The sequence below is a fragment of the Bombina bombina genome, chromosome 1, assembly GCF_027579735.1.
Source record: "Bombina bombina isolate aBomBom1 chromosome 1, aBomBom1.pri, whole genome shotgun sequence".
In the NCBI taxonomy this organism is placed as follows: domain Eukaryota; kingdom Metazoa; phylum Chordata; class Amphibia; order Anura; family Bombinatoridae; genus Bombina; species Bombina bombina.
The window spans coordinates 1,569,485,386-1,569,504,268 of record NC_069499.1 but is presented as its reverse complement, the minus strand read 5'-3'; the positions used below and the strand labels follow the sequence as shown (position 1 = coordinate 1,569,504,268).

At 42.5% G+C, this 18,883-nt stretch overlaps 2 protein-coding genes across 4 annotated transcripts in view; one reads left to right on the top strand and one right to left on the bottom strand.

The window, feature by feature from the left end:
- The window catches only part of NARF (nuclear prelamin A recognition factor), an 81,852-nt gene extending 73,689 nt beyond the window's left edge, over positions 1–8,163 (bottom strand). The window contains exon 1 of the mRNA XM_053709850.1: positions 7,772–8,163. Coding sequence (XP_053565825.1) covers positions 7,772–7,798 — 27 coding nt within the window. The 5' untranslated portion in view covers positions 7,799–8,163. The remainder of the gene's footprint in view (positions 1–7,771) is intronic.
- Positions 8,164–9,424: 1,261 nt separating this feature from the next.
- The window catches only part of LOC128656110 (cytochrome b-245 chaperone 1 homolog), a 50,418-nt gene continuing 40,959 nt past the window's right edge, over positions 9,425–18,883 (top strand). Inside the window, exons 1-2 of one of the 3 annotated variants that reach the window (XM_053709820.1) lie at positions 9,425–9,534; positions 17,131–17,235. In XM_053709820.1, the coding sequence (XP_053565795.1) occupies positions 17,151–17,235 (85 nt within the window). In that variant the 5' untranslated portion in view covers positions 9,425–9,534; positions 17,131–17,150. Of the gene's footprint in view, positions 9,535–15,795; positions 15,816–15,963; positions 15,999–17,130; positions 17,236–18,883 lie in introns of those variants that run through there. The other 2 variants (XM_053709838.1, XM_053709828.1) reach the window with 2 other exon arrangements.

The window sequence follows — 18,883 nt, the reverse complement described above, 5'->3', positions numbered from 1 at the left end:
AGCAGAGGAAAGACAGAGGACCTTTGAAAATAGACCTAGGAGACCAAGATTCTACAAACCAAGAAATATGACCACAATAGATTCTTCTGGCAATAGCACTGACTCAGATGGTATAACATCTACTGAAGCATCACAGAGATCAACTGATGGAGGGATTATGACAAGATCAAAAAACTTGGCAGGCATCGGACGCACACCAGGAGAGGGGGTGGTAAGGGGAAGACCACCAAGAGCCAGACGCAGAATGTAATAAATGATATAGTTATCAATCTTAGCTCATACCAGTTGTCTACATTGGAGACCAAGATACTAAATAAAGGCTTGTCATTCATCCCTACAGCTTTTTACAAACCCTTTGATATGTATATAGATATGCAACGGTTTGAACGGAACTTAAGACTCAAGGAACATTTTGGCATGGGACTTGGGGATACTACTGTGGAAACTGCTAACACTCCAAAATTAGAACCTAAAAGCACTTATGATTGCTCGAGCACAAATCCTAGTATCAAAACATATAGTAGACTACTATTGGATGACACTAATAAAATGTGCACATCGGCGAAACCAGATTGTAGAAACAACTTGACCAAAGAAGAGAAGAAGACACTGGATAACTTGAGCACAAATAAAGATTTGATCTTTAGGGAGGCCGATAAGGGAGGAGCACTGGTCATAATGGATTATACCTATTATCAGCAAGAAATACTCTCCCAGCTGAATGACACGGCTACATATAAACAACTGACCTATAATCCTACTATACTGTTTAAGAAACAAATTGATGAAGTTTTGGATCGAGCATTTGGGAATGGCTGGTTGACCAAACAAGAAAGGAACTTTATGAAAGTGGAGTTTCCAAGGGTTCCTGCGTTTTATACACTGCCAAAGATCCATAAACACCCGACCCATCCACCGGGCAGACCAATCGTGTCCTCCATAGGCTCCCTTTTACAACCGATAGCAGTATTTCTAGATAGTATCCTCCAACCATGTGTCCGCAATATGCCTTCGTTTCTGTTGGACTTTATTAGTCTGATTAAAGAGATAAAATAGTTCCCCACAATCAATGAACCCATTATACTAGCAACATTGGATGTTGTTAGTTTATATACTTCCATCCCACACGATCAGGGGATGTTGGCAGTTCGCAAACAATTGAACCGATACCCATACGTGGGACCACCAGTAGAGCTAATTCTGGAATTATTGGAACTTTGCCTCAGTAGAAATTACTTCAAATTCGAGAAATCATTCTTTCTACAACTACAAGGGACGGCGATGGGGTCGAATATGGCCCCATCGTACGCCAATTTATTTATGGCGGAATTTGAAGAAAGAGATACTGATCTATTTGTACACCAACATATTAAATATTTCAAATGCTACATAGATGATCTGATCATTCTATGGTCAGGTACGGAGGAAGAATTAGAGGATTGGTATAAGGCATTGAATACCATTAATCCCAATCTACAATTCAAGATGACCAAAAGTTCTACATCAGTAGATTTCCTCGACCTACGAATATTTATGGAAGATGGTATGTTGGGTACAACTCTATACAAAAAGGAGACGGACAGGAATTCATTGCTGGAGGCTACTAGTTGCCATCCTCCGTCATTAAAGAAGGCTCTACCCATCTCTCAATTTAAGAGGGTCATGAGAAATAATAGCAAACAAAGCAATGCCCAACAACAATTGATGGAGATGAAAACAAGATTCTTACAGAGGGGTTACCAAGAGAAACAGATCAACCAACACTTCCAGAAATTTGCCTCCATGGATCAAGATACAGCTTTACGAACTGTGACAAAAGGGGAAAAGGAAAGAAGGATGATCCTTACGACCACTTATACTTCAGACAAGCAAAATCTACAAAGATTGGTAAAGAAGAACTGGAATATTGTGGAAAGTGACAGAAATCTACCATTTAAGGGTTCTAGATACCCACAAGTAGGCTTTAGAAGATCACGTTCTCTACGGGACATTCTGGTGAAGGTTGACCCTGTACAGTGTTACGAAAAATCTAACTGGCTGCAGACTAAAAAACCTGGATGCTATAAGTGTGCAGGATGCACTACATGTAGTGGTTTGTCTAATGCAAAATTCTTTGTTCATCCTACCACCAATCGTAGGTATACTATCCAACATAGAGTAACCTGCACGACGACACATATAGTGTATCTATTACACTGTCCGTGTGGGTTATTCTATGTCGGAAAGACTATTGATGACTTACGCACCCGTATGGCCAATCATCGTGCAGCCATTCGACTGGCCATAAAAAATAAGGGGTCTGACCAACCCGTGGCACGACATTTTGCGTTGACTGGCCATACGGTTGCGGATTTGAGATATGTGATCATAGATCACATTCCACCCCCGACTAGGGGGGGTGACAGAGATAGACTCCTGTTGCAGTGCGAGTCCAGGTGGATCTTTAAGGTGGGCACTTTGGTACCAGATGGTTTGAATACCAACCTGGACTGGCACTGTTACTTGTGAAACAGATTCTTACCCATAATACTATAGTGGCACTTAGAATAGTATTTAGAAATGATAAGTAATAAATTAGGGAGTATTATCTTGTTCTAGTTTGTAACAATCTGTATATAGTATATTTTTATTATAATTGATTGCTGATATAGCCATACAATGTGGTAGGTTTGATTTAATATTAGGAATTAAGTCTATACCAGTTCACAGTTCTATAGTTATAAATTGCTATGTAACTTTTGAAATAGGTATTAGCACGCATAGTTAGGATGTTAAGTGCATTAACCATAAAGTAACAATTGAATAACTCTATATTGTAACCATTTGTATTCACATTTTTGTTTTTAGTGTACACCGCGGCCGGTTGCCATGCCGACGCTCTGGACATGCGCAGTTTTGCGCACAGGATGCCGGGTGACTTCCGGTATCGCGGTGATAGTCGGTGGAGGGTTTAAAAGAACTGAGGACGAGGTTAGAATCCTCGAAACGTCACTTTGTTAAAATAAAGCTGTGATTGCTTTAATGTGTTAAGTCCTGGTGAGTGCTCTCATTTTTGGATATATATATATATATATATATATATATATATATATATATATATATATATATATATATATATATATATATATATATATATATATATATATATATATATATATATATATATATATATATATACACACACACCTACCTCACTCTACTTCTACCTCACTCTCTACCTCTACCAGTCAAGTCAAGTATACTTTATTAGCATTACATTATTACATGTTGCCAAAGTAATAAGTTACAATAAAACAGATCAATAACACCTCTCTCTCTCTCTACACCTCTCTCTCTCTCTTTACACCTCTCTCTCTTTACACCTCTCTCTCTCTTTACACCTCTCTCTCTCTCTTTACACCTCTCTCTCTCTCTCTTTACACCTCTCTCTCTCTCTCTTTTTACACCTCTCTCTCTCTCTCTTTTTACACCTCTCTCTCTCTCTCTTTTTACACCTCTCTCTCTTTTTACACCTCTCTCTCTTTTTACACCTCTCTCTCTTTTTACACCTCTCTCTCTCTCTTTACACCTCTCTCTCTCTCTCTTTACACCTCTCTCTCTCTCTTTACACCTCTCTCTCTCTCTCTTTACACCTCTCTCTCTCTCTCTCTTTACACCTCTCTCTCTCTCTCTCTTTACACCTCTCTCTCTCTCTCTTTACACCTCTCTCTCTCTCTCTTTACACCTCTCTCTCTCTCTCTTTACACCTCTCTCTCTCTCTCTCTACACCTCTCTCTCTCTCTCTCTACACCTCTCTCTCTCTCTCTACACCTCTCTCTCTCTCTCTACACCTCTCTCTCTCTCTCTTTACACCTCTCTCTCTCTCTTTACACCTCTCTCTCTCTCTTTACACCTCTCTCTCTCTCTCTCTTTACACCTCTCTCTCTCTCTCTTTACACCTCTCTCTCTCTCTCTTTACACCTCTCTCTCTCTCTCTTTACACCTCTCTCTCTCTCTCTTTACACCTCTCTCTCTCTCTCTTTACACCTCTACCTCTCTCTACACCTCTACCTCTCTTTCTACACCTCTACCTCTCTCTACACCTCTACCTCTCTCTACACCTCTACCTCTCTCTACACCTCTACCTCTCTCTACACCTCTACCTCTCTCTACACCTCTACACCTCTCTCTACACCTCTACACCTCTCTCTACACCTCTACACCTCTCTCTACACCTCTCTCTACACCTCTCTCTACACCTCTACACCTCTCTCTACACCTCTACACCTCTCTCTACACCTCTCTCTACACCTCTCTCTACACCTCTACACCTCTCTCTACACCTCTACACCTCTCTCTACACCTCTACACCTCTCTCTACACCTCTACACCTCTCTCTACACCTCTACACCTCTCTCTACACCTCTCTCTACACCTCTCTCTACACCTCTCTCTACACCTCTCTCTACACCTCTCTCTACACCTCTCTCTACACCTCTCTCTACACCTCTCTCTACACCTCTCTCTACACCTCTCTCTACACCTCTCTCTACACCTCTACACCTCTCGCTACACCTCTACACCTCTCGCTACACCTCTACACCTCTCTCTACACCTCTACACCTCTCTCTACACCTCTACACCTCTCTCTACACCTCTACACCTCTCTCTACACCTCTCTCTACACCTCTCTCTACACCTCTCTCTACACCTCTACACCTCTCTCTACACCTCTACACCTCTCGCTACACCTCTACACCTCTCGCTACACCTCTACACCTCTCGCTACACCTCTACACCTCTCGCTACACCTCTACACCTCTACACCTCTCTCTACACCTCTACACCTCTCTCTACACCTCTCTCTACACCTCTCTCTACACCTCTCTCTACACCTCTCTCTACACCTCTCTCTACACCTCTCTCTACACCTCTACACCTCTCCCTACACCTCTCTCTACACCTCTCTCTACACCTCTACACCTCTCTCTACACCTCTCTCTACACCTCTCGCTACACCTCTCGCTACACCTCTCGCTACACCTCTCGCTACACCTCTACACCTCTCTCTACACCTCTCTCTACACCTCTCTCTACACCTCTCTCTACACCTCTACACCTCTCTCTACACCTCTCTCTACACCTCTCTCTACACCTCTCGCTACACCTCTCTCTACACCTCTCTCTACACCTCTCTCTACACCTCTCTCTACACCTCTCTCTACACCTCTCCACCTCTCTCTACACCTCTACACCTCTCTCTACACCTCTCTCTACACCTCTCTCTCTCTCTCTACACCTCTCTCTCTCTCTACACCTCTCTCTCTCTCTACACCTCTCTCTCTCTCTCTACACCTCTCTCTCTCTCTACACCTCTCTCTCTCTCTACACCTCTCTCTCTCTCTCTACACACCTCTCTCTCTCTCTCTACACACCTCTCTCTCTCTCTACACCTCTACATCTCTCTCCCTCTCTCTCCATATATACACACACACACACATATAAAAAAAAAAAAAATCACCTACACTTACTCAGGTAAAATACAAATCCGATAAATAAAATGTGTTCTGCATCACTATTTAGTTGTAAGTAGGAAATGTTGTGTATAAAAAGCAATGTGCCAACTTACTCTTAAATATTTATATTACAATCATTATAAATAGTATAAACACTTCAAACTCAACTTCCAACTAAAATGTTAAATAAAAAATAAATGAATATTTACATGAAACGCTTTGATAAATGGGTAAAGCACATACAATACTAAATAATGACAATAATACAGTGTATATAAATAAACAGATGTGTATAAAATACTAAATAATGACAATAATAAATAATCAGATGTGTATAAAATACTAAATAATGACAATAATAAACAGATGTGTATAAAATACTAAATAATGACAATGATAAACATATGTGTATAAAATACTAAATAATGACAATAATAAATAATCAGATGTGTATAAAATACTAAATAATGACAAACAGATGTGTATAAAATACTAAATAATGACAAACAGATGTGTATAAAATACTAAATAATGACAATAAATAATCAGATGTGTATAAAATACTAAATAATGACAATAATAAATAATCAGATGTGTATAAAATACTAAATAATGACAATAAATAATCAGATGTGTATAAAATACTAAATAATGACAATAATAAATAATCAGATGTGTATAAAATACTAAATAATGACAATAAATAATCAGATGTGTATAAAATACTAAATAATGACAATAATAAATAATCAGATGTGTATAAAATACTAAATAATGACAATAAATAATCAGATGTGTATAAAATACTAAATAATGACAATAAATAATCAGATGTGTATAAAATACTAAATAATGACAATAATAAATAATCAGATGTGTATAAAATACTAAATAATGACAATAATAAACAGATGTGTATAAAATACTAAATAATGACAATAATAAATAAACAGATGTGTATAAAATACTAAATAATGACAATAATAAATAATCAGATGTGTATAAAATACTAAATAATGACAATAATAAATAATCAGATGTGTATAAAATACTAAATAATGACAATAATAAATAATCAGATGTGTATAAAATACTAAATAATGACAATAATACAGAGTGTATATAAATAAACAGATGTGTATAAAATACTAAATAATGACAATAAATAATCAGATGTGTATAAAATACTAAATAATGACAATAATACAGAGTGTATATAAATAAACAGATGTGTATAAAATACTAAATAATGACAATAAATAATCAGATGTGTATAAAATACTAAATAATGACAATAAATAATCAGATGTGTATAAAATACTAAATAATGACAATAATAAATAATCAGATGTGTATAAAATACTAAATAATGACAATAAATAATCAGATGTGTATAAAATACTAAATAATGACAATAAATAATCAGATGTGTATAAAATACTAAATAATGACAATAATAAATAATCAGATGTGTATAAAATACTAAATAATGACAATAATAAACAGATGTGTATAAAATACTAAATAATGACAATAATAAATAAACAGATGTGTATAAAATACTAAATAATGACAATAATAAATAATCAGATGTGTATAAAATACTAAATAATGACAATAATAAATAATCAGATGTGTATAAAATACTAAATAATGACAATAATAAATAATCAGATGTGTATAAAATACTAAATAATGACAATAATACAGAGTGTATATAAATAAACAGATGTGTATAAAATACTAAATAATGACAATAAATAATCAGATGTGTATAAAATACTAAATAATGACAATAATACAGAGTGTATATAAATAAACAGATGTGTATAAAATACTAAATAATGACAATAAATAATCAGATGTGTATAAAATACTAAATAATGACAATAATAAATAATCAGATGTGTATAAAATACTAAATAATGACAATAATAAATAATCAGATGTGTATAAAATACTAAATAATGACAATAATACAGAGTGTATATAAATAAACAGATGTGTATAAAATACTAAATAATGACAATAAATAATCAGATGTGTATAAAATACTAAATAATGACAATAAATAATCAGATGTGTATAAAATACTAAATAATGACAATAATACAGAGTGTATATAAATAAACAGATGTGTATAAAATACTAAATAATGACAATAAATAATCAGATGTGTATAAAATACTAAATAATGACAATAATAAATAATCAGATGTGTATAAATGTGATTATGTGCAGAGCAGCAGATGAGGTGACCCCCGGGGCATATTTACCGTCTTGGTGCAGTTCTCACACTTCATGTCCTGCGCTGACCGTGTGCGAGTCCCGAGAGCCCAGCAGTCAGTGACCGAATGTGCACTGCCTCCCGTCTGCTGTCACTCTGCCTTTGTTACACCACCAGTAGCTGCCAGGTGACGGGCACACCGCACAGCCAATAGTGTTCATGCAAGGGAGGGTCCTATTTCTGTAACCAATGAGATGTCAGCTCTTCCTTACCAGGTTACACAAGAACCACGTGACCTCTGTGCGCTTGGCCGTGGGCTAGATTCACCAATCAGATCTGCGGCTTCACGAGCTGCTGTGTAATAGTGTTCAGCACATTCACTAAAAACCCGATATATGAGTGACTTTTAGTGAGTGCGCAGAATAACACACGGTGTAAGTTTATCCCATATACTTAGGCTTACCATAATTTTTAGAGGTTAAACTGGGACCACCTGGTGCGGTGCTAGTGGGGGTGTGGTCAAGGGGGCGTGGCAATTACCGGTCCTTTTAAAGTAGTAGCTTTTATGTGTGTACTGTTTTGTGGATACTCTACCCTTCCTCAGTCAAACAAGTGAATCACACAGTTTAAATAGAGCATAACACCACCCCCTAGTGAAAAAGGCACCATTACGTTGTCATCGCAAATAAATCATTAATCTAAATCTCAGATTCTAAATAATGCCAAACATCAAGCATAATTATCACTTTCATAATTATCAATTTCACAATTTAATATCTGCAGTGTAATATGTGTTTTATGTGTCTAATTAAGGAACAGAGCCAAATACTGATAAGGCATAAATACAACATTGAATGAAAGTAAAAAAGAAACATGTACCTGCTAAAGCTGTTTAAGAGGCTACTCTATACCATAATGCAGGAAGATTATAGCCAAAATGCTATCCTGCATGAAGTAAAGCAAGATCCAGGCCAAAAATCCTACCTGTCTGTACTTCCTAGTCATACCCATATGATTCCCCTAAAGGTGTATTACCGGCAATGTCACCAGGGGTCGGGGGGGTTGTTAAATGTTTAGAAAAATAAACCAAGTGGTACTACAAAATAAAAAAAAAACCCTATGCTGCTCACTCAGCCTGTATTACTAAATGTAAACTTTGAAGGACACGAACGTTAAGCTAAGCAGGGCTGTATGTAACAAAGTACCAGCATCCAACTATGCTGGAGAGCCACAGTCCCGTCATTTTGAATAATGTGTCTGGGTTTCAGATGGTCTGAGAACCGGACACATGATTTGAAACCTGGAGGTGGCAACCCTACTGGGACAGAATGAACAACTGGGTGGGACACTGGGACAGCTCCTCCAAACCGGGACAATCCCAGTAAAAGTGGGACTTCTGGTAAGCCTACATATACTTAGACACACGTGTACTGATATAAGTTATTACACATGAGTAGTCACATGCAGCACTGTCTGTGTTCCTCATGCACACAACTTCTTCCCTCAGTACTGAGGACTTCCTTTAATATAGAGCGAGGACTCGGTGACAATGAGGACACAGCAGCGACAAGTCCTATAGGGAAGTCACGTGTTTTTTCCACCTCAGATGGATGGTGTGCAATACGGTTTAGATAGCGAGGTCCTCCAATATCCCAGCATGCCCTCTCATAACGACTCTATGGTTAGTTTGACTGGGCGTGTCGCCTGGTACCCAGGATGCTCTCATGTCTATGGTAGGGAGTTTGCTAGTGCTCCAGTCTCGCTGCTTTCCATAGTCAGGAGGAAGTGCAGCTCTGCCCGGTGGCAACATAGGTAGGTAGCTGTGAGGGCAGTCACTGTGTGTCACATCTCTAGTGTGAGGGCAGTCACTGTGTGTCACATCTCTAGTGTGAGGGCAGTCACTGTGTGTCACATCTCTAGTGTGAGGGCAGTCACTGTGTGTGTGTCACATCTCTAGTGTGAGGGCAGTCACTGTGTGTGTGTCACATCTCTAGTGTGAGGGCAGTCACTGTGTGTGTGTCACATCTCTAGTGTGAGGGCAGTCACTGTGTGTGTGTCACATCTCTAGTGTGAGGGCAGTCACTGTGTGTCACATCTCTAGTGTGAGGGCAGTCACTGTGTGTGTGTCACATCTCTAGTGTGAGGGCAGTCACTGTGTGTGTGTCACATCTCTAGTGTGAGGGCAGTCACTGTGTGTGTGTCACATCTCTAGTGTGAGGGCAGTCACTGTGTGTCACATCTCTAGTGTGAGGGCAGTCACTGTGTGTGTGTCACATCTCTAGTGTGAGGGCAGTCACTGTGTGTGTGTCACATCTCTAGTGTGAGGGCAGTCACTGTGTGTGTGTGTCACATCTCTAGTGTGAGGGCAGTCACTGTGTGTGTGTGTCACATCTCTAGTGTGAGGGCAGTCACTGTGTGTGTCACATCTCTAGTGTGAGGGCAGTCACTGTGTGTCACATCTCTAGTGTGAGGGCAGTCACTGTGTGTCACATCTCTAGTGTGAGGGCAGTCACTGTGTGTCACATCTCTAGTGTGAGGGCAGTCACTGTGTGTGTGTCACATCTCTAGTGTGAGGGCAGTCACTGTGTGTGTGTGTGTCACATCTCTAGTGTGAGGGCAGTCACTGTGTGTGTCACATCTCTAGTGTGAGGGTAGTCACTGTGTGTGTCACATCTCTAGTGTGAGGGCAGTCACTGTGTGTGTCACATCTCTAGTGTGAGGGCAGTCACTGTGTGTGTGTCACATCTCTAGTGTGAGGGCAGTCACTGTGTGTGTGTCACATCTCTAGTGTGAGGGCAGTCACTGTGTGTGTGTCACATCTCTAGTGTGAGGGCAGTCACTGTGTGTGTGTCACATCTCTAGTGTGAGGGCAGTCACTGTGTGTGTGTCACATCTCTAGTGTGAGGGCAGTCACTGTGTGTGTGTCACATCTCTAGTGTGAGGGCAGTCACTGTGTGTGTGTCACATCTCTAGTGTGAGGGCAGTCACTGTGTGTGTGTCACATCTCTAGTGTGAGGGCAGTCACTGTGTGTGTGTCACATCTCTAGTGTGAGGGCAGTCACTGTGTGTGTGTCACATCTCTAGTGTGAGGGCAGTCACTGTGTGTGTGTCACATCTCTAGTGTGAGGGCAGTCACTGTGTGTGTGTCACATCTCTAGTGTGAGGGCAGTCACTGTGTGTGTGTCACATCTCTAGTGTGAGGGCAGTCACTGTGTGTGTGTCACATCTCTAGTGTGAGGGCAGTCACTGTGTGTGTGTCACATCTCTAGTGTGAGGGCAGTCACTGTGTGTGTGTCACATCTCTAGTGTGAGGGCAGTCACTGTGTGTGTGTCACATCTCTAGTGTGAGGGCAGTCACTGTGTGTGTGTGTCACATCTCTAGTGTGAGGGCAGTCACTGTGTGTGTGTCACATCTCTAGTGTGAGGGCAGTCACTGTGTGTGTCACATGTCTAGTGTGAGGGCAGTCACTGTGTGTGTCACATCTCTAGTGTGAGGGCAGTCACTGTGTGTGTCACATCTCTAGTGTGAGGGCAGTCACTGTGTGTGTGTCACATCTCTAGTGTGAGGGCAGTCACTGTGTGTGTGTCACATCTCTAGTGTGAGGGCAGTCACTGTGTGTGTCACATCTCTAGTGTGAGGGCAGTCACTGTGTGTGTCACATCTCTAGTGTGAGGGCAGTCACTGTGTGTGTCACATCTCTAGTGTGAGGGCAGTCACTGTGTGTGTGTCACATCTCTAGTGTGAGGGCAGTCACTGTGTGTGTCACATCTCTAGTGCGAGGGCAGTCACTGTGTGTGTGTCACATCTCTAGTGTGAGGGCAGTCACTGTGTGTGTCACATCTCTAGTGTGAGGGCAGTCACTGTGTGTGTCACATCTCTAGTGTGAGGGCAGTCACTGTGTGTGTGTCACATCTCTAGTGTGAGGGCAGTCACTGTGTGTGTGTCACATCTCTAGTGTGAGGGCAGTCACTGTGTGTGTCACATCTCTAGTGTGAGGGCAGTCACTGTGTGTGTGTCACATCTCTAGTGTGAGGGCAGTCACTGTGTGTGTCACATCTCTAGTGTGAGGGCAGTCACTGTGTGTGTCACATCTCTAGTGTGAGGGCAGTCACTGTGTGTGTGTCACATCTCTAGTGTGAGGGCAGTCACTGTGTGTGTGTCACATCTCTAGTGTGAGGGCAGTCACTGTGTGTGTCACATCTCTAGTGTGAGGGCAGTCACTGTGTGTGTGTCACATCTCTAGTGTGAGGGTAGTCACTGTGTGTGTGTCACATCTCTAGTGTGAGGGTAGTCACTGTGTGTGTGTCACATCTCTAGTGTGAGGGCAGTCACTGTGTGTCACATCTCTAGTGTGAGGGCAGTCACTGTGTGTCACATCTCTAGTGTGAGGGCAGTCACTGTGTGTCACATCTCTAGTGTGAGGGCAGTCACTGTGTGTCACATCTCTAGTGTGAGGGCAGTCACTGTGTGTGTGTCACATCTCTAGTGTGAGGGCAGTCACTGTGTGTGTGTCACATCTCTAGTGTGAGGGCAGTCACTGTGTGTCACATCTCTAGTGTGAGGGCAGTCACTGTGTGTGTCACATCTCTAGTGTGAGGGCAGTCACTGTGTGTGTCACATCTCTAGTGTGAGGGCAGTCACTGTGTCACATCTCTAGTGTGAGGGCAGTCACTGTGTGTGTCACATCTCTAGTGTGAGGGCAGTCACTGTGTGTGTCACATCTCTAGTGTGAGGGCAGTCACTGTGTGTGTCACATCTCTAGTGTGAGGGTAGTCACTGTGTGTGTCACATCTCTAGTGTGAGGGTAGTCACTGTGTGTGTCACATCTCTAGTGTGAGGGCAGTCACTGTGTGTGTCACATCTCTAGTGTGAGGGCAGTCACTGTGTGTGTCACATCTCTAGTGTGAGGGCAGTCACTGTGTCACATCTCTAGTGTGAGGGCAGTCACTGTGTGTGTCACATCTCTAGTGTGAGGGCAGTCACTGTGTCACATCTCTAGTGTGAGGGCAGTCACTGTGTGTGTCACATCTCTAGTGTGAGGGCAGTCACTGTGTGTGTGTCACATCTCTAGTGTGAGGGCAGTCACTGTGTGTGTGTCACATCTCTAGTGTGAGGGCAGTCACTGTGTGTGTGTGTCACATCTCTAGTGTGAGGGCAGTCACTGTGTGTGTCACATCTCTAGTGTGAGGGCAGTCACTGTGTGTGTGTCACATCTCTAGTGTGAGGGCAGTCACTGTGTGTGTCACATCTCTAGTGTGAGGGCAGTCACTGTGTGTGTGTCACATCTCTAGTGTGAGGGCAGTCACTGTGTGTGTGTCACATCTCTAGTGTGAGGGCAGTCACTGTGTGTGTGTCACATCTCTAGTGTGAGGGCAGTCACTGTGTGTGTGTCACATCTCTAGTGTGAGGGCAGTCACTGTGTGTGTGTCACATCTCTAGTGTGAGGGCAGTCACTGTGTGTGTGTCACATCTCTAGTGTGAGGGCAGTCACTGTGTGTGTGTCACATCTCTAGTGTGAGGGCAGTCACTGTGTGTGTCACATCTCTAGTGTGAGGGCAGTCACTGTGTGTGTGTCACATCTCTAGTGTGAGGGCAGTCACTGTGTGTGTCACATCTCTAGTGTGAGGGCAGTCACTGTGTGTGTCACATCTCTAGTGTGAGGGCAGTCACTGTGTGTCACATCTCTAGTGTGAGGGCAGTCACTGTGTGTGTGTGTCACATCTCTAGTGTGAGGGCAGTCACTGTGTGTGTGTGTCACATCTCTAGTGTGAGGGCAGTCACTGTGTGTGTCACATCTCTAGTGTGAGGGCAGTCACTGTGTGTGTCACATCTCTAGTGTGAGGGCAGTCACTGTGTGTGTGTCACATCTCTAGTGTGAGGGCAGTCGCTGTGTGTGTCACATCTCTAGTGTGAGGGCAGTCACTGTGTGTGTCACATCTCTAGTGTGAGGGCAGTCACTGTGTGTGTGTGTCACATCTCTAGTGTGAGGGCAGTCACTGTGTGTGTCACATCTCTAGTGTGAGGGCAGTCACTGTGTGTGTCACATCTCTAGTGTGAGGTTTGTCATTGTGTGTGTCACATCTCTAGTGTGAGGGCAGTCACTGTGTGTGTCACATCTCTAGTGTGAGGGCAGTCACTGTGTGTGTCACATCTCTAGTGTGAGGGTAGTCACTGTGTGTGTGTCACATCTCTAGTGTGAGGGCAGTCACTGTGTGTGTGTGTGTCACATCTCTAGTGTGAGGGCAGTCACTGTGTGTGTCACATCTCTAGTGTGAGGGCAGTCACTGTGTGTGTCACATCTCTAGTGTGAGGGCAGTCACTGTGTGTGTCACATCTCTAGTGTGAGGGCAGTCACTGTGTGTGTCACATCTCTAGTGTGAGGGTAGTCACTGTGTGTGTGTCACATCTCTAGTGTGAGGGCAGTCACTGTGTGTGTCACATCTCTAGTGTGAGGGCAGTCACTGTGTGTGTCACATCTCTAGTGTGAGGGCAGTCACTGTGTGTGTCACATCTCTAGTGTGAGGGCAGTCACTGTGTGTGTCACATCTCTAGTGTGAGGGCAGTCACTGTGTGTGTGTCACATCTCTAGTGTGAGGGCAGTCACTGTGTGTGTCACATCTCTAGTGTGAGGGCAGTTACTGTGTGTGTCACATCTCTAGTGTGAGGGCAGTCACTGTGTGTGTGTCACATCTCTAGTGTGAGGGCAGTCACTGTGTGTGTCACATCTCTAGTGTGAGGGCAGTCACTGTGTGTGTCACATCTCTAGTGTGAGGGCAGTCACTGTGTGTGTGTCACATCTCTAGTGTGAGGGCAGTCACTGTGTGTGTGTCACATCTCTAGTGTGAGGGCAGTCACTGTGTGTGTGTGTCACATCTCTAGTGTGAGGGCAGTCACTGTGTGTGTCACATGTCTAGTGTGAGGGCAGTCACTGTGTGTGTCACATGTCTAGTGTGAGGGCAGTCACTGTGTGTGTGTGTGTCACATCTCTAGTGTGAGGGCAGTCACTGTGTGTGTGTGTGTCACATCTCTAGTGTGAGGGCAGTCACTGTGTGTGTCACATCTCTAGTGTGATGGCAGTCACTGTGTGTGTCACATCTCTAGTGTGAGGGCAGTCACTGTGTGTGTCACATCTCTAGTGTGAGGGCAGTCACTGTGTGTGTCACATCTCTAGTGTGAGGTTTGTCATTGTGTGTGTCACATCTCTAGTGTGAGGGCAGTCACTGTGTGTGTCACATCTCTAGTGTGAGGGCAGTCACTGTGTGTCACATCTCTGGTGTGAGGGCAGTCACTGTGTGTGTCACATCTCTAGTGTGAGGGCAGTCTCTGTGTCACATCTCTGGTGTGAGGGCAGTCGCTGTGTCACATCTCTGGTGTGAGGGCAGTCGCTGTGTCACATCTCTGGTGTGAGGGCAGTCGCTGTGTCACATCTCTGGTGTGAGGGCAGTCGCTGTGTCACATCTCTGGTGTGAGGGCAGTCGCTGTGTCACATCTCTGGTGTGAGGGCAGTCGCTGTGTCACATCTCTGGTGTGAGGGCAGTCGCTGTGTCACATCTCTGGTGTGAGGGCAGTCGCTGTGTCACATCTCTGGTGTGAGGGCAGTCTCTGTGTCACATCTCTGGTGTGAGGGCAGTTGCTGTGTGTCTGACCCTTGGCATCTTCCAGGTTATTAGTGAGTGCCACTGTGATAAGAGAAATATGCATGAGGTACAGTGACCGTGACTTAGATGATAGTTTTGTTTTTTTTGGGTCCCTTAAACATTCAGAAGACAAGTCATTTCTTGTAAAGGGGACCCATAATAGTTCATAGGGGCTAAATCCAGTGGTGGGAAATCCTGGCCCTGCAATGCTGGGCAAATGGTTCTATTACAGCATATAGGGATAATTTATTGTTTCAGATAGATCCCATTAGTGCATAGGGTGAAACCATTTGTTGTGCAAGGCAGCTGTGTGATTGCATTACATTAAGTAATATGTGTATTATTCACTATGAGCCCAGCCTCACTTCATGCCCACACTTCCCCTTTTCTTTCTTCCTCTTCCTGGCTCACTCTGTATTGGAAGGTATCATTACTGGAGCAGAGCAGCGCAGGAGGTATTTTATAAGGTTTTGTGACTGTGGAGGAACTAGTTACAGGAGCAGAGCAGCGCAGGAGGTATTTTATAAGGTTTTGTGACTGTGGAGGAACTAGTTACAGGAGCAGAGCAGCGCAGGAGGTATTTTATAAGGTTTTGTGACTGTGGAGGAACTAGTTACAGGAGCAGAGCAGCGCAGGAGGTATTTTATAAGGTTTTGTGACTGTGGAGGAACTAGTTACAGGAGCAGCGCAGCGCAGGAGGTATTTTATAAGGTTTTGTGACTGTGGAGGAACTAGTTACAGGAGCAGCGCAGCGCAGGAGGTATTTTATAAGGTTTTGTGACTGTGGAGGAACTAGTTACAGGAGCAGAAGGCAGCTCTAGGGAGTTTGTGTACATTCTGCCTATATGTAAGCTACTGACTCATATCTTCAGTATTATTTCCTTCTCTGTCCTTTACCTTTTTGTTACCTGCTTTCTTGTGCTTGCTGTTCTGTCTCATTTCTTACTTATTTTGTTATCAATTTCACTTTATTTTTGTCTTTTCCTTCCCTATTTTCCCTCTCTCAGTTCTATTTTTGTTCTTTCCTCCTCAGTAGTTACCTTTTCCCCTTAGTGCTTGTGGGTAACTAAGAGCTCGTCTTCTGATCAGTTGTTTTGATCTCTTTGCTGAACACAGCTGGGGATCTGTGGCTATGTGCGTATATCTCTTTGATTAGCTCAGCAGCCATAGTTTGCTCAGGATTGGTTTAGGGGAGAGCACCTGGTCTAAGTGTTATTATTGTGAAAGGAAAATGTCTAGGAGCAACGGCCACTAAGTGGTAAGCCACGCAAACTCGCAGAGCGGACCGCTTAGTGCTGAAGTGTGTATCACGTAAAAAGTGCCTATTATCTGTTGGATTACTCATTACAGAGATTCAAACTGGTACTTAAAGCATCATCAGCACAAGAACTGTGTATCAATGAGCGTCAGGAACTGGGCCTCAGATAAACATGCAATACTAAGCGTTGGCTAACGTGGTGTAAAACGTGGCGAAACAGGACTCGAGCAGTGCAAATATGCTCTTCACTATCTAGGAGTCTGATGGAAGAATCTGGTTTTGGCGGGTGCCAGCAGAATGCTACCTACTGGAATGCATAATGCCTACTGTAAAGTTTGGTGGAGGATGGATAATGTTCTGCACTCACTGGATTCAAATAGCAAAAAAAAAGCATTTATTATGTGATATTTTAGGGACCAAATGATTCTCTATGATATCTGTTTATATTACACATTCTCTTTCCTCCTTCCTATCCCTCTCTCTGACTTTTTATGTTTCATTAACTCTTGCAGAACCAGAGCACAGATTGGATATGTATATGCAGGTGGAGAGCCGCACAGGTTCTCTCTTACATTTAAAGAGGAGTCCTGGCATCCGTTCATGGTCCCTTCTAGTTGGTAAGTTACTCCAGACATTTATGTACAGCTCTTTGGAAACCAATTTCTTTCAAAGATATCCCATGATAACATAAGGTAGAGAGTTACAGAATAGACACATGGAAGATGCTCTCTCGCGACATGACCTGTACTGACCTACAGCTCCAATCAGCCTCACACGTTGCTAAGTTTAGACCTTTTTGCCCAGATTCCTAGGGCTTGCACAATAAACCTCCAGGCCTTCTCATTAGATACACTGTTAGGTTAACCTGCCCCATAAGATCTGCATCTCCCTTTGTTAACATTATATTCACCTTCCAAACCACTCCATAAATCTGCTGCTCATACAGTTTAGTCCCAGCCGTCCCCGTCCCCCCAGTTTACTCCCAGCCGCCCCCCTCCCTAATATCCCCACCTGCGGGTCATATTGTCACTGCAATAAGATGCACTGCATCCTTTTTCAACCCTGGCCTGGACCATCGCTTTCAAACTTTCCCACTAAATAAAATTCATAACTCTTGTGCTCTAAAGCATCATGTTATGTTTCATCTTCTGCTGTCTTCTTGTTATAGTCTGTCTCTTAAAGGGACAGTAAACACCGGAATTTTTGTTGTTTAAAAATGTAGATAATCCCTTTATTATCCATTCCCCAGTTTTGCATAAAAAACACAGTTATAATAATACACTTTTTACCTCTGTGATTACCTCATAGCTAAGCCTCTGCAAACTGCCCCTTATTTCAGTTCTTTTGACAGTCTTGCATTTTTAGCCAATCAGTGCTGACTCCTAGGAGCTTCACGTGCCTGAGCTCAATGTTATCTATGTGAAACACATGAACTAACGCCCTCTAGTGGTGAAAAACTGTCAAAATGCTTTCAGATTAGAGGCGGCCTTCAAAGTCTTAGAAATTAGCATATGAACCTCCTAAGTTTGGCTTTCAACTAAGAATACAAAGAGAACAAAGCAAAATTGGTAATAAAAGTAAATTGGAAAGTTGTTTAAAATGACATGTCCTATTTAAATCATGAAAGTTTTTTTTTTTACTTGACTGTCCCTTTAATCCAGAACTAATAATTTAACGTGAAACTCAGAAAATGTATTTTATAATTCAGATAGAACGTACAATTTCAACAACTTTCCAGTTTACTTCTATTGTCTAAATTGCTTTGTTTTCTTGGTATCCTTTGTTGAAAACTATAGTTAGGTAAGAGCAGGAACAGCATTGCGCTACTGGGAGCTAGCTGCTGATTGGTGGCTGCGCATTCATGCCTCTTGTCATTGGTCCACCAGATGTGGTGAGCTAGCGCATAGCAGTGTACTTCTTCTCCTTCATCAAAGGATACTAAGAGAATTAAGAAAGTTTGTTTAAAGGGACATGAAACTAAACATCTTTATTTCATGATTCAGGTAGGGCATACAATCTGAAATTACTTGCTTTTCTTGGTATCCTTTTCTGAAGGAGCATTAGTGCACTACTGGGTGCTAGCTGAACATGTTGGGTGAGCCAATGACGAGAGGCAGCCACCAATCACCAGCTAGCTCCCAGTAGTGCTCCTGAGCCTATTCAGGTATGCCTTACAACTGTGGATACCAAGAGAAGAAGCACATTATATAATAGAAAAAACTGTAATGTTTAAAATTGTATTGTCTAAATCATGAAAGTGACATT